The sequence below is a fragment of the Anoplopoma fimbria genome, chromosome 10 (genome assembly GCF_027596085.1).
Source record: "Anoplopoma fimbria isolate UVic2021 breed Golden Eagle Sablefish chromosome 10, Afim_UVic_2022, whole genome shotgun sequence".
Taxonomy (NCBI): Eukaryota; Metazoa; Chordata; class Actinopteri; order Perciformes; family Anoplopomatidae; genus Anoplopoma; species Anoplopoma fimbria.
This window is the reverse complement of record NC_072458.1, coordinates 5,323,637-5,348,177: the sequence shown is the minus strand read 5'-3', so window position 1 is coordinate 5,348,177 and position 24,541 is coordinate 5,323,637. Positions and strand designations below refer to the sequence as shown.

Below are 24,541 nucleotides of genomic sequence, written 5' to 3'. Positions count from 1 at the left end.
TCTGCATCTCCCTCTCCCTGTCTCTGACAGTTGGCTCCACTGACCTACTTTCGCCAAAAGACACAAATTATTTTTATTTTCTGCAGTTTTCACTGACAGAGGAGGGAAATAATAAAAAGGAAAGGCTAAAAGACTGGAAATCATTATTTGCATTTTGGGACTGAAGGTAAATTTTAATGGTGCAACATTCAGTAAGCCTGATGATGCAAGAGAAGAATCCTTTTTTTTTTTGTCTCAGCCATAAGTGTAACCTCGTCTCAGTTTCTTGGTCACAGATGTTTAGATGTGGCCTAAATCTAAGATGGCATTTTGACTGTACTGCTAACCTTTCCTTTGCAGTTCCCATGTGGTTACTATGACAATCTGCGCTGTGGGCAGCACTGGGCATGCAGGGTTTACACTTAGTGGTTTGGAACCTCTCTCACAATGAGGTAATCCTGTTAAAAACATGAAAAGTAAAAGACCACCCATTACTCTTCACCTGGTGGATGGGAGGAGATCAAGTTTTGCTCCTTATTGGGCAGCTGGTCACAAGTGTTTTGTTATTTTTTGTAAATTATGAACTTTCTTAATCAATGGTTGCTTGTGTAAGACTTGTGCTCTCTGCCAGTGTCACTTTCGTTGAGTTGAAATACACCTAACGTTAAGATTTTTATTTAAAAAAAAAGGGTTAGACACACATCGAGTGTAGGGCGCAACTTTAGTCTTCATATATTGTTGTTACTGACCACTCAATGAATTCATTTTATGATGATATACTAATTTTATCTCTGTTTTGGTCTCCACCAACTCCCGAGAAAAAAATCATGCTCTTTCTTCAACTGCAAGTTACTAACTTAGTCTGTCATGTCTACTGTTAGGCAAGTAGCAAGGTGTTTATCGAAGCTTTAACTGCTGAAATCGGTTTCTGGCTGAAAACTGGGCTGATCAGAGAAGTTTGCCCACCTGAAAAACAGAAAAAATTGTTTATGGCAGCTAAAAAGCTCCATAGAGCTAATAGAGGACTGCAGAGTTGTCAAATTATTCTCTATGGGTTTTTCCCCTTGAGCAACCCGTTTCACCTCTTTTACCTATATGTTTGATCCATTGCTGATAATAAAACATTAGTAATTCAGCTCCAAAATATAATAGTAGTCAGAGAGAAAAAACGTTAAGAATGAAATAATTTATAATATTGCATCCTATATTGCATGCATTTGCTTTGTGAGGTCACTGGTGAGATGATGTTGTTGGCAGCCACCTGCAGTCTGCAGGCCAACCCAAGTTCCTCGGGGCAGAAGCTCTACCTACAACAAGCAACCTATCATTACAGACCAAAGGTTCACCTCTGAAGAGACACACAGTATAATATGCAACTTTGTACAGACAAATGGAAGCTTTAGGTTTATAATTTAAGAAGCATTGCAGTAGACACACCTGTGTATTCAGAGCCGCACACACACAGTATACTGTGCGTTTCTATGTCTTCAAGTTCGGCATTCTCAACCAGGGAAGTCCAACAATGACTCAACCCAAACAGGGCTAGTAACAGGATAAGAGGCAGCATTTTCCTCTGACATTTTAGTGCCACACACTCTCACTCTGACACACACACACACACACACACACACACACACACACACACACACACACACACACACACACACACCGTCAGCTGTGCCTGTACATCCCTTTGCCTTAACCTTCGTGCCCTCCAGTCATGTGGCCTCTCTGACTCATCCTGGTTTAGTGGTTGGACATTGTCAGGCAGAGACGAAGGTTTAGAGAAAAAGCGGTAAGATAAATATTATATGTGAAGAACATTAATGCTTAACTGAATAACACAGCGGAGAATTGGTTGCAGAGCCAGTGCGGTTGTTTCAATGCCGCGCTACATGCGGAGCAGGAGATCGATGGTGGTGACCAACAGCAGATGTAACTGGTACGGAAGGAAAGGAACTTCTCTGCTGGGAGGTCAGTCAGGGTTGGCTTCATTCATACTTTGTGTGTATGAATGGGTTTGTAAATAAACACACATTTGGGTACATACTTATTATATATGAACCCAATGATCTGTAGTTATGGTTTATATAGTGAGAGAGCATTTCGATATAGTTTTGAGACCAAAATAAATGTATTTTAGCTTTAAAAAGTATGTTTAAAGCGTATTGTTAATTGTTTTTTCCAGTGTTTTAGAGAAAAGTTTCTGTATCAATAAGAACACAGAACATCTAACACAAATTGTTGTTATAAAGCTGAATATTACAATATATATATTAACATTTTGTGTGACTTCAACAATACCTTTGGAACGTACATCTAAAGGAAAGCTGGACAATTAAAGTTGCTGACATTGAATTTATAATCTTGAGTTATTAAAAAAGCCGTTGTTACTTTGTTCCTGACACTAAATGTGAGCCAAAGTGAAATTTCTGCTTGCTGAGAAAATTCTTGAGAAGATTACAGCCGATTAGCCCGATGCTAAATTACCTGTTGCTGTGATTTTGATTGGCAACTGCTATAAATATCTGGTTCTGTATCTGTGTGCATGTGTGAGTGCATGTGTGGATGTAAGTGTGAGTGTGTATGGTCTTCTCTTTGTGCATGTGTGTGTGTGTGCTGGTTCTTCAGTATATATAGCCACTAGTCAGGGGCTGTTGATGACAGGCATAATTACAGGCTGAGCTGTTCAGCAGCTGAGAGTCTAGGAGGAAGAGAGAGGGGTGTGTCTGGGTGTGTGTGCAAGTGTATGTGTGTTAGCGCTAGCTGAGGGGCTTATGGAAACCATACAGAGTTCCTTGAATGTGTTCTACCCAGCATTTCAGAGTAAAATCTACAGAGGAATGTAAGATGTAGGCTGAGTGTGGTTTTACATGTTTTACAGAGCAATGTTTAACATTACAAAGTATGAGTCCCCAAAAACCATTTGACAGTGGACCAATCCGAGTCACAGTTAGAGAGAAACTGGGACAGAAAAGGACTATATGAGGTCAGTTTGGTGGAGATGATTTGGTTGAGCGACTGTATTAATTTGGCATTGGGGTGGGAAAGCTTACTGACAGCAGAACAAGTGGAAATGCTGCATCCTTCTTTAGGTTTAAGAGACTATGAGGAACGAATAGGTTAATAGACATTTTGGTAAACAAGCTTATTTGTATTCATACTGAGAGTTGGAGATCGATACCACTTTCACCTATTTCTGGTATAAGGCTCAACCAGCAGCCAGTTAGCTAACTGGAAACAGGGGGAATAAGATAGCTTGGCTCTTATATATTACTTGCTGCCAATCTTGACAGAAGAGATATTGTATCTCAGTGGGACCTTTCAGGTTAAATAAAAGATAAATAAATGTTCTCGTTTGTCCATACAAAATTGAAGTGTAAATATGACATATTGTGGTTTTATGGGTGGTTATGTGCAGGATTGTTTGATTTGTGACTTCCTGCAGTCTTGTCATCCACATGAAGTTACCAGGCAACCAGAGGAGATTTAAGGGAATGATTGTCCCTAGTCTCTAGTCTCAAGATTCTCATTTAACTCTCAGCAAGAAGTCAAATAAGCGTGTTTTAAAGGTACCCTATTGTAAAAAAAAAGTGAGATTTTCATGTGGTGTGTAAAAACTGTGAAATTATTCACATTGCCTTGAACCCTTTAAACCAGCCTCAATGATTTTTGTACAGTTGTTACGTTACAATAGTACAATATATAGATCGTTTCACAGTTTTAAATACATTTTTAAATACATTCTAAATGTGCCCCAGTTTATTTCCCATTGCAGTTTATGTGAATGACATCAGCTGACAGGAAGAAAACATAGACCCAAGCTGTTGCCCAGCAATGCAGTTCCATTGAAACAGGCTTCAACAGTGTTTTAGACAGAGGATGAATAAAGGTTTATTCAGACAGACACTATGAGAAAAAATTTAGAGTTTTTTTTATATTAAATAATGTAAAAGTATGAACCTGGAAATGAGCATAATATGTCCCCTTTCAAGTCAGCTTTTCTTATTGATCCAAACTAACAAACCTCTGAGGAAAGCTTTCTTGTTGCTATTTTTTTTAAAGGTTATCAGTATCCTCTTTTTGGCACTTTGCCAACAAATATAAGTTCACTCAAAATTGAAACTACAAAGCTACTTTTCTTGCCAAATCTGTACTCACATTAAAAAGACGGACCAGAGGTGAAAACATCTGTGAACCTTCCCTTTAAGATTAATCATACCAACGAGTCATTATGAAATCCTTCCTTTACTAATACCTGATGGATTAAAAGGGACAAGCCATTTTCTGCTTCCTCTGCTTCTTGGAAGGGTGAGCTGAATTGGATTTGTATGGACTCAGCGGAACAGCATATCCACTTATGGAGGGCAATTATGCTGGCAGGAGCACCTCAAGACGAGTCACTCTACATAAAACCAAGTTGCCCCACAGAAATGTTTTCCCCTCAGCCCTTCAAATAGCAGCACCTGTGAGTTTCAAGCTGTTTGAAGCTCCTAAAGATGGAGATGTTTGTGTTTCTTATGGTTCCCTTCCATGTAATTCAATTTGTCCAGGCAAAAGCAATCACTGTAAACCCACTCTAGGCGAACAGATTGGAAAGGTAATTTTGGAAAAGCCCCTGTTGTTAAGCTTTCTAACCACAGGTAATCACACCATCATTTTCACAACCTGTCAATACATTTACTCAGACAAATTAAACTTATTTCATGCACTGGCAAAACGCTGCAGAAAGAGGCAGGTCTCACTGTACCTCTGCAAAAGTCTGCCTTAACATCCAAGTGGACATGAAAGGTCTAAATTTAAACCCACAAGGCTGAAATGGTATCTGCTCTCTCTCTCTCTCTCTCCCAAAATGGACCTGCTGCTGTCCAGAGTACAAGGGCAAAGAGATATGTTTGAGACAGTTCATAAGGTGACAACTGGTTAAATCTGGTGCTCAGGCGTGGATTCACTCCGCAGGCTGGACTGCTGTGCAAAGAGAGAGAGAGAGAGAGAGCAAGAGAGAAGGACCAGCTAATGCCTGTAGCAATACAACACAAACAATGTACCGTATGCTTGTGCAGAGCAGTAGAGAGATCATGTCCTTCATATTTTGACTCAAAATATAGGGATTTGACTTCTCTGTCGTGCAGTTTATACTCATTCGTTGATAGTGGTTTAAAGGTCCTCAAAGGCACGCAGGTTTTGTATTAGCTGTTCACACCAATCACAGTGATTGGCAAATGCTTTATACAACTTTCAAAAATAAGATTAAACAAAAAATATATATATATATAATGTATTTAAGAAAAAGGTTTTAAGTGAAATACACTATACACTGCAGCGTGGAAGCTTGTCAGTGTAAGCTCTTAATTTTTTGTTTGATTTTATTTACTGTTGATTTTCTAATAGCCTAATCTATATTTGGTAGTATTTCTACGCCAAAATGTATCCTAATGAAGCTCCTCTGATTTGATTAGACAGACAGACAGACAGACAGACAGACAGACAAAGAGAAACAGACCATACTCCAGTTTTGATTTATCCCCCCCCCCACACCACACACACACACACACACACACACACACACACACACACACACACACACACACACACACACACACACACACACACACATTGGGGTTCACAACAGCCTGGCCCCGCCCCCTGTGACATCCTCCGCTTCTGATTGGCTCGCCGTTATTCAGGCGGAGCGCCGCAAACACTAAGTGGAATGTGTGAGAGGGGGTTCAGTGTTTGGACGGCGGCTGCACCGAGTCTAGCCGGGGGAACAGACGTCGCTCATCCGGGCGGCCGGTTCATTCTTGTGGGAGATTTGCTTTAACCTTTAATCCACATCGCGAAAACATCTGCGTTTAAAGCGACCGAGCACTTTCTCTTTTTTTTTATTGACGCATGGATGGAGAGGCGCAGGTAGACGGCCAGAGACGCCACTGAGAGTTTTGCAGAGGTAAGTTGATTAATCGACCAGTGCAACTTCAACGAGACTGAAAACGGACAATAACACATAGCTTGTGTGGTGCTCATTCAGAAATCAGCCGCTTTCTCTCAGATGTGGGGGAAACGCGTCTTGTTCTCCGGGGCAGTAGGTTAGTGGATCACAGTTCACCATAGATGCAACTTATTGGAGGATAAACCTATAAACATAAACATAAAACACCGATTTATAAGTCCAGTTTTCGTGACATACATATCTGGATAGGGCAAAGGATCAGACAGTATTCATAATGTTCTTGTTTTGGCGATGCTTTTCTGAAAACATGGAGAAAAATGAAAGTCAATCATTCATGATATTATTGACTAAATATCTCGATATCAATATTGTAGTGTTGACCAATGGTGTTTTCACAGAATATTAACACAATGATGTGTTTGATAAAGTAAAGTGGATAAAATGGCTCAGTGGGAAAGACCAATAATAGAACAGCAAGAACAGCCTGTTTGGTTAAGACTGTATGACAGCCTTTTAAACCAGAAAAAACCCCACTTATGTGATATTTTGATATCCAAAATCTGAGACAATATCTGGTCTCATATCACAATATCACTATAATATTGATATTTTCCAAAGCCCTAGTTGAAATTGTTTACTGGTCCATGTTTGTCGCATCTAATTGAAGAAATCAGACTCCAAAATAGCAAATCTGTGAATTGACAGATGACGTGTTTAAAGAGTAGTGTCAGGCTCTGAACTTGCTTATTGTGTCTCCTGGAGACACAATAAACAAGTTTCAGTTGGGGGTAATGTTATGCAGCTTGTTCATGTATGTATCTGTCCTTGGAGGTGTGTACTTTCCTGCACACACACTCACACCCTTGGGATGCGCATGTGAAACATGAAAGAATTAGGTCAGTGATTTTAACCTTCCAGGTTTGTTGAGGATGGAGGTCAAAGGGCATCAGTCTTTTGTCATGTATTGTACGCTGATACCACCCACAGTGGATCTGCCAGCTGAACCAGAGCAGCAGCACTGAAGAAAGTCTGGCTGTTTGCAAAGTGAGCAGCCTTGACTGTTCTGTCAGGAGATGTATCCAGTTGTTAGAAGATTTCTACCTGCCAGATGGTCTGCAAATAACTCATTTTTTTCTGTGCTTTCTGAGCTGTAAAAACAGCCAACCTACTGAGGGACAAGTGTGAATTCCTTGATATTTAAAAATCCCCTCCTTTTAAAAAGTATGCCAACTGAGCTGACGTTATCTTCTCAGCTGCATGTCCTCCAAGTTGATCAAAAGCAACAATTTGTCAAGCTATCACAAGTTCACGATTCTCAGCCAGTTCCAATACACTGGGAAATAAAAACAAAAAACAACAAGAAAATCTTCCACCCAAATAAGCATGCAGCTTGCAGCGAGGATTTTCCCCGGCTGCTCCTGCTGTTTCTGAGAAAAAAGGCATTTTTTTTTTTAGGGCTAAATTCTCTTTCAGAGCAGCGCCAGGCTGACTTTGATATGGTTAAGTGGAAGTGCTTTGCTTCCCTGCCAGCCTGTTTGGGCCATGGCTAAGCTGTTTGAAAGGGGCTGGAGACGAGGGGGTAGTGTGCCTGTGCCAAGCCGAGACGGGCTGCAGGGATGCGAGAGCAGCGTCTGTTCCCAGACTCCGCTCACCTTCCCTCTACTTTACCCCAGCCGGCTTTTCATTCCCTGCATCTGCTCCCTCAGTCTCAGCCTTCTTTATTCTCCCTCCTTCTTTTCACTCTCCTACTTTTTTCTGTCTCCACTCATGCGGGGACAAGCACACACACACACACACACCCATGCACTCATTTCCTCCGCTTTCTCTCCAAAGTCTCATTAAAGGAATTATGACTGTGTGGTTTGGAAGAAATTCAGAGGCTCCTCGATTTGTTGGTTGTTTTTCCCTAAACTGCTAAAACCCAACACTGCAAATGTTGATGGGGATTGAATGGGATTTTAAAGAAAGTCAGCAACACCTGAATGAGTTACCTAGGATTAGTTTTGTTATGGATAAATCTGCCAATTACTTTCTGGATTAATTGTCTATAAAATGGCAGAACATTATGAAAAATGAGAGTCCAAGGTGACCTCTTCAAATATCTTGTTTAGTCCAAACCCCAAAGATCTGATTTTTAACATAGAAGAGAAACTAAAGCAAATAATCTTCACATGTTTGTATTGAACCTACACCTACACGGTTAGTTGACAAATCATCTAAGTTCCTTTTAGTTCAACGTTTCCAATGTGGAGCATGTGATCCACCAACTGAAATAAAAACATTACATAGCAGATCGATACTGAAAGATTTCAACAACAATTGGATGGATTGAGTTGAATTGTGTACAGATATTCATGATTTCTGGATGAAAAATCAAAATGACTTCGGTGATCCTATGACTTTTCCTGTAGTGCCATCGCTTAACAGCTACCTTATTGGCCGTCTCACACAGTTAATTCAATAGAGGCAGATTATGAAGGCTATTTAAACAGCCATCCAAAAAAAGGAGAAGAAATATGACCGGGAGGTGCTTTGTGCTGGCGGCCATGATGAAGACTTTAGTGCTTTAAAGTCTATTGAGGTCTCACACACGGAGCACTTGACCTTTTCCTTTCTGCAAGAACACCCACTTGTATTTCTTGGGAATATTGCGTGTGTGTGTGTGCGTGTGCGTGTGTGCAGCATGTGTTGCTCGCGCATACATATGTCTTTCCATCTGTGATTACATGTGTGGTTTTGGGGGGAAACGTAGGCCTTACATTCTTACAGGAGGAGTGCCTCCTTTAAGTTTTCACAGCTGATAGTTATTTCATGAGGCGTGTAGGCTGCTGAATGTTTTGTTAAATATTTTAATGTGAGAGTTAAATGATAAAAACTTATTTTAAATAATGAAGTCAACTCTCCAGCTGAGTTTATCCTGCTGAGACATCCAAATTTAACTCGACCCCTAGTCTGCGCCTGAGAAGCTGCTTTGGTAAGCTGCAGGCAAGAAGTTGATTTTGTTCTCTGATGAAACTTTAATGTTACCTTTGGGGAAACTGGGTCATTTTGTTCATTGATATGGAAGACAGTTGTTTTCACAGTGCATACAAACTGGTATTATTTTTGAAACAGAGTTACTTCTCAACTTTTCCCTCCTCTCTTGCAAGTCTGTTTGGGCAAAGTGATTCATCACATGCAGAGTTAAATGTGAGAAACCTCCATTTATATTGTGGTTTAGTGACACCAGGGTCTGATAAAGAGGCTCTCCCGTCTGCTCCGAGTCAGAGGTTATCTGGTCTCAAGATGGGGGTCTGGGCTTTCTCCCCTGTCCCGACATGTCCTACTCTACGATTACGGCCTCCTCTGTGGGGGTGGGAGGTATTTTATGTGCGTTGGGAATTCCTAGTGTCAAATAGGTGGGTTGTGGTTGTTACACTGGGGTTAAATGGTATGTGGAGGGAGGGGCAGAGGCAGGGAGTGGAGGGTTGACTGGGACAGTGGAGACGACTAGCTGGCTGGAATGAGGAGTGGAAGTGAGAGGCGAGACGGGAATGGAGGAAGAAGAGAAACAAGATGAAGAATTCCATTGTTTTTACAGACGTTCAGGGTCCCCGGAGAGAGAATCCTCGAGTCAGTGAACCCCCTCGACTGTTCATCAAGCGCCAACACCTGCACACTAATGACATTCCCATCAGCCTCCGCTGTAGTTTGAACTAAGTGCTAATTAGCTAATGTTAGCAGGCTCACACTGAAGTTAACTAAAAATCACCAAAGAGGTAAACATTACACCTGCTTAACATCAACATGTTAGCTTTGTCATTGTTATTATGTTGACATGCTGACCTTAGCATTCCGCCTCCCTAGCCTAAAGCCTCATGGAGCTAGTGTGGCTTTAGACTCTTATCTTGCTTTTAAAGTGTGAAATAAAATGAAGCTATCCCCACAGGCCTTCCTCTTCTTCAACCAGTATTCTCAGCTGTACATCAGTGAGCATGAATCTATAGAATAGTTACTGAGGGCAATGCTGCTTAACCACAAGCTGTGGCTCAGACAGCTGTGAATGAGAGTGAGGAGAGAGTATGTATGGCCCACCGGAAGCTAGTATATGTGTATCATATGAACGTCAGTGTATCCTGAAACACTCACATGCACATAAGTGCATGTTTGTGTAAGTGAGTGCTTGTGTTTGTGTGTTTTTTTTCCTCCTCTGCTGACAGCATGAGTAAGAGGTAAGCGATCTATGAAAAATGATAACCGGAACAATTATGTGCTGCTAATGGATGTTTTTGTGTGAGAGTGTGGGGATGGGGGGGGTGCATCGATGGAAATGGTTGCCGATTCACCCTTGGGTTTTCCATCTTTTAGTACTTGATTATTTCAATCACTTTCCATCCCTCCCTTCCTCCACCCTCCTCTGTTTCTTACAGTCCCTTCCCATCTGTCCACCCCTCCCTTCTTCTCTCCTCCTGGATACAGACGGAGAATTTATGGTTTGAACCCGTCCTCACCCCCACTCCCTTGTTGTCTCTTAGAAGATCAGCACGTCATTCTTTGTTTGTGTGTGTGTGTGTGTGTGTGTGTGTGTGTGTGTGTGTGTGTGTGTGTGTGTGTGTGTGTGGTAGTAGTTCCCCATTAATCCTCTCCACCAAATGTGTTACCATGCTATGAGGGAACACATATGCACCACATGTCACATCTACAATTGACGTCACACACACACACACACACACACCTCTGGGTGGAGCAGCTGGGAGCTGTAGTAGTGTTATGATTGCCATAAGCGTTTTAGGGTCTTAAGCTGATAATCTGTCTGTTTTGGTATTTTGTGAGCTCCCTCTGCAGCGTCCAGCAGCTGGAAGAGACGCTATTGGTTCACGTCTGTGTGTCATGATGGTTTCATGTCTGTTTCTTTGTTTGCCAGCATGAGAACAACATGCAGATACAATTTTGTTGTGCGACACATCTAGTGCCAGCAGGCCTGACAGTTTTCTTCATAGTTACTTGTAATAAGTTGTACATGTGCTGTCAACATCATGATTGATCTCTCAGCAACAATCAGTGCTGCACTTTTCTTCTCGGGCTCCTGTCTCCTCTGCCTCTGCTTATTTGGTTGTTCTCCAGTCGTTGCCAGGATGACGTTTACTCTTTAAACTGTGCTTCTTCTCCTGCAACAATGTCCTTAAAGGTCACAGCTACCTGGGGTGAGGAGTGTAATTTGGGTACCATCATTAAATGTCACTGTTGTAGCCGGAAATGCAGTCGATATGGTCAGTTCTCAATTGATGAGTTGATCGTCAGAAAATGTCTCTATCTAAGAGTAAATTAATGTTTTCTTGTTTTAGAGAGGCACTGAACATAGTGAAATATAATCTCTGAACTCTCCTCCCTCTAATAAACCGCTCCAAAATGTGACTGGTGGTAGCAGGTTTTATTCCTCCAGAATCTTCCCTGCTTTCTCCGCCGGAGCCACACGCGTCCTAGACGACTTTTCAGCAACAACTTTATTAGCATTATAAATCACCAGACTTTTGTTTGGTGGATATCTACAATTGTCTGGTAAACATGCAATGGGCATTTGGCATTGCCAAAAATAATCAACTTTCTAATCAATAATTAAAATAATAATTAGTTGCAGCCTGCGACGTGGTACCACTGGATGGCTTGTGATCACTAAATGTCACATCAAACTGGAAGATTGAATTTTTTTGTCTTTCTTTAGCTGTGTTGTAAAGGAAAAGGTCAAAAATAAATTCAGTTGTGCTCATAAAAACAGCATTTAAACTTTGTAGGGTGATTAAACAGAGAGCATGTGAGGCCAAGGACTGTTGATTTCCTTCGAGACTTTTACAAATACTGAGGCTTGCACTGAAAAATTACAGGGGATATCCCTGTAGATATGAGAGTATGTTGTTTGGCTACCAAATACTTGGATTATGTTGGACATGATTCACTTGAGCCCTTATTATATTGAAGCTAAGCGGTTTGTATTTTTCTGTGATAAATATGATCTAAAATGATCAATCACGCTTTAAGTGATTCAGCTGCATGTTCCCTGTAAGCACTTATGCTTACTTAGCTACAGCACACTGAGAACACAGTGTGTTTTTGAGTGTCTCTTGACCTTTTCTGCATGTCCTCCCCTCTCTCCCTCTCATCTTCCCTGCTCGGCCTCGGTCTTACACTGCAGATAAAAGCTGACACGCCATGAAAAAACTGAATAAAGAAAGGCAGTAATACATACAGGAGAACTCAGTGTGACCAGATGTGTCTTACCAGTGTATGTGAGGTATGTGAACAGCTGTGTGTGGAGGCAGGGGTCAGTGAGTGGGCAGGTGAATGAGTTCACATGATTATCGGCTTTTTAAATGGTGCAGTTGATGACATGCCTGTATTAATGCTTATCTGCAGCATCGTCCACAGATGTACAGACTCGCTTGATCTCTCCGTTGGTGACTGAATCATCCAGTTTTCTGTTGTTGTCTTCCTACAACTCTGTCTCTACTGTCGCTCTCTGTGTTATTTGTTTTTGCTGTTTCATTCTCTATCTTTATATCCCGACTCTCTTTAGAACTGCGCTTACTTTCATAATCAAAATGATAAACTCTAGTTATTTGAACTTTTAAGCAGTTGCTGTGCTCTTTACTGTCTGTTTGCCACTTCAATGTCCAATATGATTTAATTTCCAGTCTAATGCTCTTCAAGTGGCCATGATAGCAGAGCAAAATGCACATCAGTGCCCGGCTCCCTGCTGCATTTAACCCAGACAGCGTGATAATCTCCACAGTCAGTTGAAATATTTAACTGTGAAACCACAGTTTAGGGAGTAGAGGAAAAATAATTCTCCCCGGTGTATTTTTCTGCCAGTAAGAGCTAATTTAAGGAATATGTGGGAGTGTCTTTTTCTGTCATCTTCTCTGTCTTGCTTCAGCCGTGTGTTTTTCTTTTTGCCCAGCCGGTCGGTAAATTGTTATCGTTAGCATTATGGTAATGGCTAAGTCAAGGCTGCAAGAGGAATGAGTGGGACAGAAATCCACCATGACTTCTGTTTGAAAATCACATCTACGGTGTTTAATGCATTGCTGGTAAGGGAGAGTGTACATTTTAGGCTGGACTGTGAAGTATAACCAGTAAGCATTAGAAACAAAAGACATGAAGGATCATGGATGTAGACCTTAGTGTGTTTGTTTGGTTGCTGTCATAGACTAATATTACAGTTGTAGCAAAAAATGTCTGTTTCCTGAATTCAAAGAATGCAAGTATTGCAGTTTTTCACACATTTTGTGTCATCTATGTAAGTACAGCTGTTTCCTGAAGACAAGGAGCTCACCTAACCTCACAGTCCTGCCACCTTCCCACTATGAATTGTGACAAAGCTGGCAGTTTTCCCATGGTTGGCTAATTCACACAGGGCTGTACAGCACTGTGAGCTCGTATTATCACAGTAACAGCTAAGCAGTGAAAAGAATGTTGTATTTCTTTTCATGCAAAAAATAACAAATGGAGCTGAAATAACTGGCGAAATCCTGTTATGGTTACTGCATTCCAGCGCTGCAGCATAGGTGGTCACTTTCAATCAGACTCGAACATAATGGACAAATCAAAGAAGAAGAGCAGGTGGGCAGCTGGTTCTCATGCCGGCCCAAATTCACAGGGAGGCTGCAGACGTTTATCAGACCTAATTTACTAATTTGTTGGTTAAATTTAGCTACACAGACAATGTGACATAAATATTCCCAAGCAGCTATAAAACAGTTGATGTCATTGTCGGACTCACGATGGACTGTTTAAACAAAAAGAAATAATCATATTCAGTGAAGCAGAACCACGAGCAGGGTCTTTTTTTATTACATGTATTCTCCTTTATAGTCAACCTGATGCCTACATTACCCAGAATGCAACTCAATGGGAGACGGCTGAGTTGGAGATTATGATGTGTTATGCTCAGCTAATTGATTCTCAAGCGTGAGGAGCCAGCTGTAGAGGTTTGATAAGATCACTTCTTTCAGACCACACTCCCGGCTTTATTTCATTTTCTATCTTTCAGGCCACACCAACACTGACTCAAGTGACATCACTTGAGGACATTTGTCTGACTTCACTGATCCCTCTGGAGCCACAAAGTTCTTTATATTATCAAGAAGCAGACAAGACAGCTTGATGAACTAACACTTAACAAATATGACACATAGTCAGTAAGACTTTCAATAAGTTTAGATGGGCTCCACCTCCAGCCCTTCAGGGTCTCACGAGCTCAGCAGCAAAGCCTTTTCTACTTGTGTGATGCACATAATCTTGAAATCCCTGCAGCCAAAAATGCTGTATTCAGAAGCTGCATGCTGTGTTACGGTGTCTCTGTCTGGAAACAGTTAAATGGATCTACATGGCAGCAAACTAGACTACAGGCTTTCAAATATAAACTGATACCTGGGCATCAGTGCCTTTGATTGACAGGCTATATCTGATACATCTATTTGATGTGTTTTATTATTGCTTGATTGTTTGTTCATAATCCCTGCAAAGCAGCATTGATACTGAGAGGATCAGGCTGGTGACATGGTGGATGTGGATGTGCAGCGTTATCAGAGTTGCTGGTGACATTTGACTGCATCACTTAATGACTTTGGGTGTCGACACAGCAACAGACACACCATGTGCTTGTGTCTTAAGCTCCTGTCTCTCAACTGCTGTTGCTTTCTACCATGCTGTCTAATATTGTATTGAATGTCATAAAAGTAATCTCTGAGTCCATTAATCTGGATTGTACATTTAATGGCTTGGTTTACAGTTCTCACAAGTGATTACACACTGCGATCCCCTGCTGAAATGTCAGCATCAGCTGCCTGGATGTAGCTTCAGTCCAGACACGACTCAGTTAATCTGGTCATCTGTACATTTAAATGCCACCTCATACCCTGGCCTTAATTTTTTCCTGCATGCACTGCTCCACAAGGACACTTATGACGTGAATGTACTTAATACACAAACACACACTGGGGTTAAAGAGCAGAAGGGGCCTTTTGAACGCTGGGGAAATGTCACAGAGGTGGACAGAAACAAGCTTTGGTTCTTGTTAAACATGATGGCTTAAAAGAAGGATATAAAGACACTAATTACATGTACAGATTGAGGTGACACATAAGTCCAACACTGGCCTCTAAAACCCATATTGCGTGTGTTTATTTCTGCAGCTTGTTGGCAACATTTCTGACCTGTCTCGACTTTCATGTGATGGACCTGGCACTGGCCCCTTCCTTACACACACACACACACACACACACACACACACACACACACACACACACACACACACACACACACACACACACACACACACACACACACACACACACACACCGCACTCTGTTCGATTCACATACTTAAGCAGTCACACAACAGTCACGTCCCCTCTGCATCAGGTCCAGTTTCCCAATCTGTCTGGTAATAAACCACATCAGATGACTGAATCGACCATCAGCTGATTCTAGTTAACATTATTTGAATGTTGACCTGAAAAAGCTTTGGTTGTTTTTTTGTTAAATCACTCGCCATGGGAGGATGTCTGAGATCAGAAGATTTGGATATTTGGGTCAGGGTTTCAGGCTGCTTGATTAGTTTGGTCTAGATAAGGTCCTGATACACGGGGTGACGCATAAATTAACAAAAACAAATGTTTCATTTGGAGAGAAATGCTTATTTCCTTTCTGGCTAGGAGTTGGATGAGAAGAATAATACCACTCTTGATGAATATGAAGCCACTGCTAGCAGTAGCTTAGTATGAGTAATGGCAACAGGGTTAAACAAATGAGATAAAAAAATTAAAAAAGGTGAGCGAGTTTTAGAGGTGCTGGTAGGGTGATTTCGTGATATTTTTAACCGGGTCAGGCTAGCGGTTTCCCTCTGTTTCCAGTCTTTGTGCTAAGCTAAGCCAACCAGACAGACATGAAACCGTCATTGCAATCTTCTTCATCAGTAAATAGCTCCAGTTTTTTTATAAACAGAAATCAAATCACTTGCCAAATTTGCTTAATGGTTCAAAAAATTACCCCCATCAAGGAGGTTATGTTTTCAGTTCAGTTTGTTTGTTTGTCTGTTTCTCAGCAGGATTATGGAAGAACTACTGGCACAATTTTCATTCAACTTTGTGGAAGAGAACCTGTTATATTTTGGAGCGGATCCGAATTACTAAGTGAATACACTCATTATTTCACACGTATGTAAACGGCCTTGTCAGAGGTCCGTGCCCTCGGACCTCCCTCCTAGTTATACATTTTTTGGGGGGGTCACGCAAGCTTTCGTGTGAAATGGGTTCACAGTTACTTTGTCTTTGCCACTTGTCAGTTCATGGTTTTTGTCAAATGTTTGCGCTTCTTCAGGAATTTTCCACCATTGTGGCCATTCAACATGTAACAAAGAGGCGTTGTTGTTGTTCACATCTGTAGAGGTGACTATTGACCAAGCTATTGATTCTTTTTGTACCTGAGGTATCATTGCTGCATACCTGCATCACACAGGAGGTGTTGACATACTTGTACTGCCTATTGTTTCTTTTGTGTGTTTTGTCTGAGATGGGATTGCTGGAACCAAAAGCTGGTGACTCTTAGTCTTTAGTCAGAGTGTAAAAATGTTAATTATCACCATACAGGTGACTGCAGCCATAACATGGTCTGTACTCTCAGGTTCAAAGCTTTTGGTGAATTCCTGACTGTCAACAGGTCAAGTTATTTACAACATCTTCCTGTCCGCGTGTGACTGTGTGGAAATGCATATTTTGTATACTGGTAACCAGAGGGAGTTTACACGTGTGAAGTCGGGTGACTTGAGGAGATTGTTTTCAGCGTTTCATTTTACTTGCCCACATGTATGAACTTCACCTATAACTATACACTTTTCTTGTTTTGGAGCAATAGTGATCACAAACCCTTAAAGCTGCATTAACATATTTCTTTGCCCACGTTGTGCGAAGAAAATAAGCTGTCCCCTTTTAAGCTTATCAGGCTAACATGTTAGGAAACTGTGTTCTATTTAGACATCCAGCAGATGCGAAGCAACATAATCCTTCATTTGTTGATCATTTTAGTGTCTAACTGATGAATGAACAGCCAATATTCACTCTCCTTGTAGCTCTGCTTTGTCCTCCTCTAACTGTTGAGGGAAATGTTTGGCCCTTTAGCTGCTAAATGCTCCACTATGCCCACTAGCTAAGTCACCAACTGTGTCTGTTTGCATTGTGATGATGAGCAGGTACCGTGTACCGTGGGTTTGTAGAGCTTTGTCAGAGAGCAGCTGGCTGCTGCTGCCGCTGAAAACGACACATATGGGAGTGAACTAAAACGGTAAAGTTGTGGGTCTGAAAACCGAACACTGAGCTGAAATTTGCTTAAAAGCTCAGTAGACCTAAGGTGAACTGCAGAGTTGGGGGATAATTATCTCTGGGTTTGTCACCACAAGCAGCACCTTTTTTAAATACACATTGTAATTTAATCCATTGGTTATATAAAAATATTGACAATAGCAGCTTTCATTTCCTACATTTCACATGATGAATAAACTACTGTACGTCAAACTTTCTCCAGGTCTGATCCCTTCTCAATCAAAGTGTTTTGCTGGAATTAAACTCGGCTAACTATTCTGTGAACCATCCTTATCATTTAAGGTATTTCATTGCCACCTCACGAGGTGACCTTGGCATGTTTCTTCAGCACTGTCATCTAAAAACAGTTTCCTCCCTTTTTCTTTTGAGGAGACTTGTAGTGAAGATGAATAAACGCTCCTTCCTCCGGTGAAACTTTTCCTCAGAACTGACAATGAGGCTGGCTTTTCCTGGAGTCATTTTGCCTTTAAAGTAACTATAAATAGCTATAAACCTGGAGTCAGTCAAGAAGCAATATTATGATCTTTCTGCTGTATAGGACTGTAGAATCACATTTGCATGTGCGCCACTCTGGTTTCACCTTTCATAAACATAACCGTGCAGTGATTATGCGTTGGTGTGTGTTCTGCAGGCAGATTTGTCAGTGTCACACACTTTACCTGCAGGGAACTTTTGGATTTAGAAAATCTTCTTTTCAAAACGGTCAACAGGTTAATGGGACACATGATGAAGGTGGGATTAAAACATGCTGCCTTTCATCTCAAAATTAATCTTATGCACTTTAGGCATGCATGGAATTATGTAGACAGTTTGTAATCTGTAAAGAGTTGAAATGTCAGGATGTCTTGCTGCAAGTCTTAAATCTTAACTTGTTTTTTCTGGGGAATACTTGAAGAAACTTTTGATTTATATGGACTAGTTTTGTAGTTTAATACGTGATAATATAAACAGACCAAAGTGAAGCTACCTTAGTTTCTTTTTGACCGTGTTTGAGACACTTGAGAGGTTGATTACAAGGCGATGTGCTCATGCAGAAACAAAACCAAGCCTTGTCAAGTTTCCAGACTCTTGTTTTCAGTTTTGAACAGGATTACAGGAATAAGACAGAAAGAAGCAATGTAGTATGTGTTGGCTTAGGGCTGGAAGCCTGCAGCCACTTTTAGCCCAGTTTGGAGCCACACCAGCAGTTACCCTCCTCACTGAACCAGTTCACACAAACATGGGCTCATCAAGTGATGACTGAGCAGCATAACTATTGCATTTGTTCTTTTGTCATCATTGTGTGTATCTTGTAACCGGACTGCTGCGTCTATTTATACACTTTTCTCCCGTCAAATCTCTCCTCATCTCCTGGCTGCTTTATTCTTTTAATTTCTTCCTATTTTTATCTGCATTTCCTGCCTCATTAAATACAAAGAAACACAATTAGAAAAGAATGAAAGGGAGTTTAAGGACGCTTTTGACGCCATTTAAAACATCTGTAAACGTTCCGAATATAAAAAAACGTCTTTTCCAAATTAAGTATTGGTGCTTTAAAAGCCTCGGCCCTGTAACACGAGGGCGTGTGTCCTACTTCTTGGCAGTTGGCTCTCATAAGCGTTGTTTTACGTAACACACTTCATCCCATTTTGTCTGCTGTTGCCATGGTGAGGCTAATTTATACAGACATTAAGAATTAGGCTCCTGTTCTTAATATGCACTGCGGGCTGATGTTTCTTTTAAACATAAATACACACTCATAGAATGAGCACATACACACTCTCAGAGGATTATTCAAGAGTTAACTGTGTGTGTTTGTGTGTGTGCGTACAGCTGTTTATAAGTTTTGTATCAAAGATGAGTGATGTGGGCACAATGAGCAACGTTTGAGTGTGTGTTTTGTGGAGCCACACCTGAGGAGAAGACGAGACGCTCAGAATGATTAATGTGATTATAAGTGTGAAGATTTTTAATTAGTTTTTACATACACTAAATATACAAAATATTAAGCATATTCTAAATATTGTATTGCAGCCTATTTTTCGTGTTTTCATTGTCTTGACAACCTAAAAATCTTCTCTAACTCACCTCATCTCCATATCCTCTTTGTGGTTGCTGTAAACTTCATAAAAGAACAAAAGTTGTTACTGATAAAAGAAATAAGATCTTACCTCATTATTATGCTTCACGGAAACAGGAAATGTCTCTCACATGTTAAACAATTAACATTTTATAAAAGAGTGGCAATGAGAGTGAGAGAGGATGGGTCGAACAGAAGAAACAACAGGGAACAAAGAAAGAAGAAGGTGAATCATACTGTCATTGGGGAGAAAACAGGAGGGGACCTCGGTGGGAGAAACTATTTGAAAAAATCAATTGTAATGTCTGAGTCACCAGAATACAACTCCCCGAACACAAATGTAAGATACGAAAGAGTAAAATAAGTATTTTTTGTGTTTCTTTGACAGATATTTGAGTGCTGAGGAAAGACAGGGTGAAGTTGTGTGATGGTGCGGCTCTGTTTCCATTGTTTTCCCAGGAGAACGCGTCGACCTGCAAGATGCGGGTCACGTGACATAGAGGCGTCAGGAGGCTAATTTTCAGGAGGCATTGCTAGCATGTCTACTTGCAGTTTTAGAAAGTAAACCATGAAGAAGTGCATAACATATCTGATTAATCAGACAGTTAGTAAAAATCTATAGGGAGAGTTGCAGATAAGCTTGTTAATCAACTTCTTGTGTTTGTTTCTTCTTTCACTTCTGTTTAGTGAAACTGCACCAACGCAGGTTAATAAAGGGGGATACTGGCATGAGATAGCAGGACACCTGATGTAATCTTTATTTGCTTTTAGCTCTCTGTGGTCCATGTGGACATTAGTCCCATCAGTCCCCCCCGATGTGTATCATTTGTCCACTCTCGCCAAACTGAGGCTCAGCATACTGATCAATCTAATGTTCACATATCCCACAAAGAAACTCTCACACCTCGTCGAGGGCATTTAAGGCTGTTGGTGTGTGAACGCCAGAGTAGAAGCACCCGTGAATGGACTTTATTCAACACGGGGTAACGGCTGGCACCAAACCAGAACACACTGCGAGAGTTGGCATTGTTGTACCCATTCTGAAAGGCTCTTTAGACGAGATGAGCGGTGACACTAAGAGGTGCAGAGGAAAGGGTTTTATGATTCAGTGACGGAACTCAACTCTCTTTGTGTGTGAATGTGTGTGTGTGTCTGGGTCTTTATACGTGGGGACCATTTATTTAAATGTTGAGTTTGTTTTGAAGGAGCTTGCTGAGGCTGGGAAAGGATTTGGGAAAATCCTGGACGTGGGTGTGAACGTTTAGTATACCACTCATTTAAAAATGTCGTCTACAAAACACATCAAGAGAGTAAAAAGGCTATATTTTCTATAACTTTGAGTGAATGGCAAATATGTGACTTTAATACCAATAATAGACTAATTCCCGGTATCCAACATGACTGTAAACAGAATGTTTGACATTTTTGCTTGAAATATCACTCAAAAAGAAAAATGTTAATGTTAATACTCAGGTATTGGCTTTGTTACTGAGGAAGAGAACATGTTTATCTATTTATAAAGTGTCACATTTATCCAGCTGTGGATGGGCGTCCTCGATAAATGAATGTTGGACAAACACTGACTTCAGTTCATGCAGTCTTCGCTTCACGGTCAGAATTTGATTTTAGTGATCCCACTGAGTAACTCTGAATATGAAGCTTTTCCCACTGTTTGAATTGTGTGAGTTCTGATATTTCTATCTATTCTCTGCTGACAGGAAGTCATACTCTTATTCTCTTGAGTCCTCATCATTGGCAGTACTACCTATTTGTAGTATTTGGGATTATCAGGGTACTGACAGTGCTTGAAACTAAACAGTTTATACCATCTGGTATCATTATGTACAGTGTTTTAGTTTTCAAGTGTCCACATTCTCTAGTCCTTTGTCTAAATCTAAGCAAAATCTTTGAAAAACGGCTGAAGTGCAGGGTCCAGCCCATTCTGTGATTACACAGAGAGCATTAGGTAACAAAATGTACCGTGTACCATTTGCCTCCCACTGCTCTTCTTTTAGGAGAGTGAGTCAGAAAAACAGAGATACAAACACGGCGAGGCAGAAAACTGTGCTGTGGAGCATCCAGAGAACAAAACGGGCTAAAAATGTTTCAGAACATTCGGACAAATTCTGCTCTCCTTTGCGGTCTTTCACCTGCTGCCACCTGTGTTTAGGGCAAAACCATGATGTAAATATTACCAATAATTGTATTTCACTAGAATCATATCAAAGTCATATCATCATACAAATTATTATCTGGCAAATTCTATCTATCTACAAACAAACGATTCAGAGCAACTTACGACTAAAATCCGACAAGAATAGTATAAAGAATATTGATTTCTGCAGCTTTAATATTATTGTGATATTTATTTTAACCATATTGCATTGCACTAGTTGTGATTAGCCTACATTTTGAAATAAAATCCAAAGAATACTACATATTTTTTCATCGATAAACATGTCTGTAGAAGATATATTTTTGGCTGCATCTAATCAATGAAAACAGACCTGGCTGTTCTAAGCCAAAACATGGATCCAGCCATTGGTCCTGATGGTTAACTTTCTGAGTCACAGTCATCAGGGTCCTTCGTGTTAAAGTGAGCCAGCTTCTATTAATAGCGTCCACGGTATCGGACTCATCGTTCTATTGTCCCCCAGCTGCAAAACAAGGCTCTAGTCTTTCCTTGGGCCTCGTGCTGGGTCTTTGTGTGGCTCTCTGTCTGTCTCACAGACCAAAGGAGGGGATATCGGGTTGCTCAATCGCTTGTGGTGTTGGGGTGTACGTGGACTAAGGTTGTGTGTGTGTGTGTGTGTGTGTGTGTGGGGTGTGTGGTTTGTGAGTGTGAACATGCTTTCATTTGAATGATCAAATGAGCCCCACACAGAGAACGTCTGTCCTCTGAAGAAAGAAAGACAGATGGTTCAGTGGATTAAAAAAAAAAAGACAAGGCATGTACAAACACAAGGCCACACAAACAGAGTCACACAAACCAACTAAAAATGAAGTCACTCTGTTTTTCCGAGTTGTTTAACTGGTAACGCTGCGGGACGGTTTATCTTGTTTGTGTGAGGAAGAGAAGCAGGCTCACAGGAGAGCTGAACACTGAGACTTCACAGGCTTATTCCTCCGCTTGTCAGTGGAGTTTAATTTGATTTGACAAATCTGTCTCTCTCCTCCCGGCATTTGTGTGTTCACCATGCTTTTCCTTTAGCTCAGTTGTGTAGTGATACTGATTAACCGAAAGGACAAGTCCTCGCTACAGTCATCACACTATTAACATTGAGATCAGCATGTTGGTCAGTTGAGCTAAAGTTGCTCTTCATTGAGGATTTCCACCTCTGAATTTGACTGCATGAAACTCTATTAAAGTATTTTATTGAAGGTAACATGAGGTTGCAGTGACACTGATGGCAGCTTGCCGTGGCTCAATGAATGTAACTGATAGTGGATACACTGAATTTCATAATGTAATTATCAAATAAACTGTATTTAATGTTGATATTAGCAGTATTGGCCCCGAAACTGCAGCAGAATGGTGCTTCCATGATTTGTTATGATATGAAACAGTTATTCACTGACTTACCCTTTTAAGATGAAATGCCAACCTGCTGCCATCAGCACCATACTCTGGACAGAATCTCAACATGCTGGCTAAAACTTGATTCAGTCCTCTCTTTGGGCACTTCATCTCTGCTACTCTATTATCTGACAGCTATACGCCGTTTCTCTGTCTATTTTCAGCTCGTTCCGACGTGAACCATGTTGCATTCCACATCATCTTAAACAAAAGGATGAAATCTGAAAGGCTGCTGCTGCTAAATATAGACACAGTGTTAAAAGATGTCTTAACTAAAGGAAAAGCTGATTAGGTAACTCAGCCATAGGACAGTCTGGATTGTTTTTTTCCTGGAAACACGTAAATTCGATTTTCTAGAAGGCAAAGTGGCTTTAAAGCAAATCTGTGGTGCAATCCTCAGTGACTTCTGCTTGTGTCAGATCTATTGCTTGTAAACATCTGTCAGTCTAAAGAAATACCTTTTATAGAGGTCAACCTCTTAGTTTAGGTAGAAAATATGCACATACGGAACGTGACAAGAGTTGTGTTTTGTGACACCTGCTTAAGGAATAATTACAGTAGTTGAAATATTTTAGCAGTTGAGTAGTGACTGATGGATCCAAGTAGCTGAGACATGTTAGTGCAGGCTCTGAATGCTGCTCGTCTACATCACACATGGCAAGCTTCACCAATAGCGACTACTTTGTCGTGCATTGCACAATGCTCCCCTGCACAACGCTCCCCTGCACTCTAAATAACCTTTCTGTTGACAAGGTTTGTGTGTTAATTGAGTTCATGCCATGCTTTTGTCGTAACCATGTTGTATTACTGATCTTGAATCCTTCACCTGGCGTCCAAATATAGTAAGTGTATTTGTGTGTAATGGATTTGTTGGTCTGTCTTTTCTCAAGGAGTGTCGTCCCACGTCCCAGAGATCATGGCGGCCGGCACCCACTCCCCTGGAGGGCCCAATGGTATAATCCGGAGTCAGTCCTTCGCCGGGTTTAGCACGCTACAGGAACGACGCTCTCGGTAAGTCTTTAGAATAGATAACAATAGAACAGGCAATAAAAACGATCAACCCCAAATCTAGATAACCCTGATGACATCATTAGGGTTATTTTCTCTTCATTTTTCTTCTTTTTTACGGATAGAGTTGTTCTCCAATTGATTATTTGCTGTTTTGTATAGATTCTGTTAAATGTGGAATTCAGCATCAGCTGTTCTCGACCTGTAGGGTTAAGGGCAGTAAGACAAAGTCCTCCTTATTCAGTTAGATCTTACATTATTTTTGCATAAATTTGCATGACATGTGAAATCTTCTGATTTCAACCAGTAAACCATAGTAATTTCACTGGCATTCATTCACTTACATAAGATACTGTACATACTACATACTTAACCTCTGGTAAATCAATGTGAACTCTGTGATGGTTATGTTGGAGAGATGTTGATGGAAAAGACAAAACATGAAAAAGGATGATGTTCAAGCACAATTTAAAAAAAAATGGCAGCAACTCACTTCTTTGAAACTTTTCTTTTTGCTCAATATTTTGCCTTTGTAATAAAAATATGGATCTGTTGAGTCTCTGCCCTACAAAACCCTGCAGAATGGCAATGTTGGCGTCAACAACAATTTTA

General features: G+C 40.8%; 1 protein-coding gene across 5 annotated transcripts in view; it reads left to right on the top strand.

Moving 5' to 3' along the window:
* ripor2 (RHO family interacting cell polarization regulator 2) overlaps positions 1 to 24,541 on the top strand; it is a 54,474-nt gene that overhangs the window by 6,961 nt on the left and 22,972 nt on the right. For 4 of the 5 annotated variants that reach the window (XM_054606204.1, XM_054606205.1, XM_054606203.1 and 1 more), the window contains exon 2: positions 23,812 to 23,932. In XM_054606204.1, the coding sequence (XP_054462179.1) occupies positions 23,812 to 23,932 (121 nt within the window). Of the gene's footprint in view, positions 1 to 5,693; positions 5,930 to 23,811; positions 23,933 to 24,541 lie in introns of those variants that run through there. The other variant, XM_054606206.1, reaches the window with a different exon arrangement.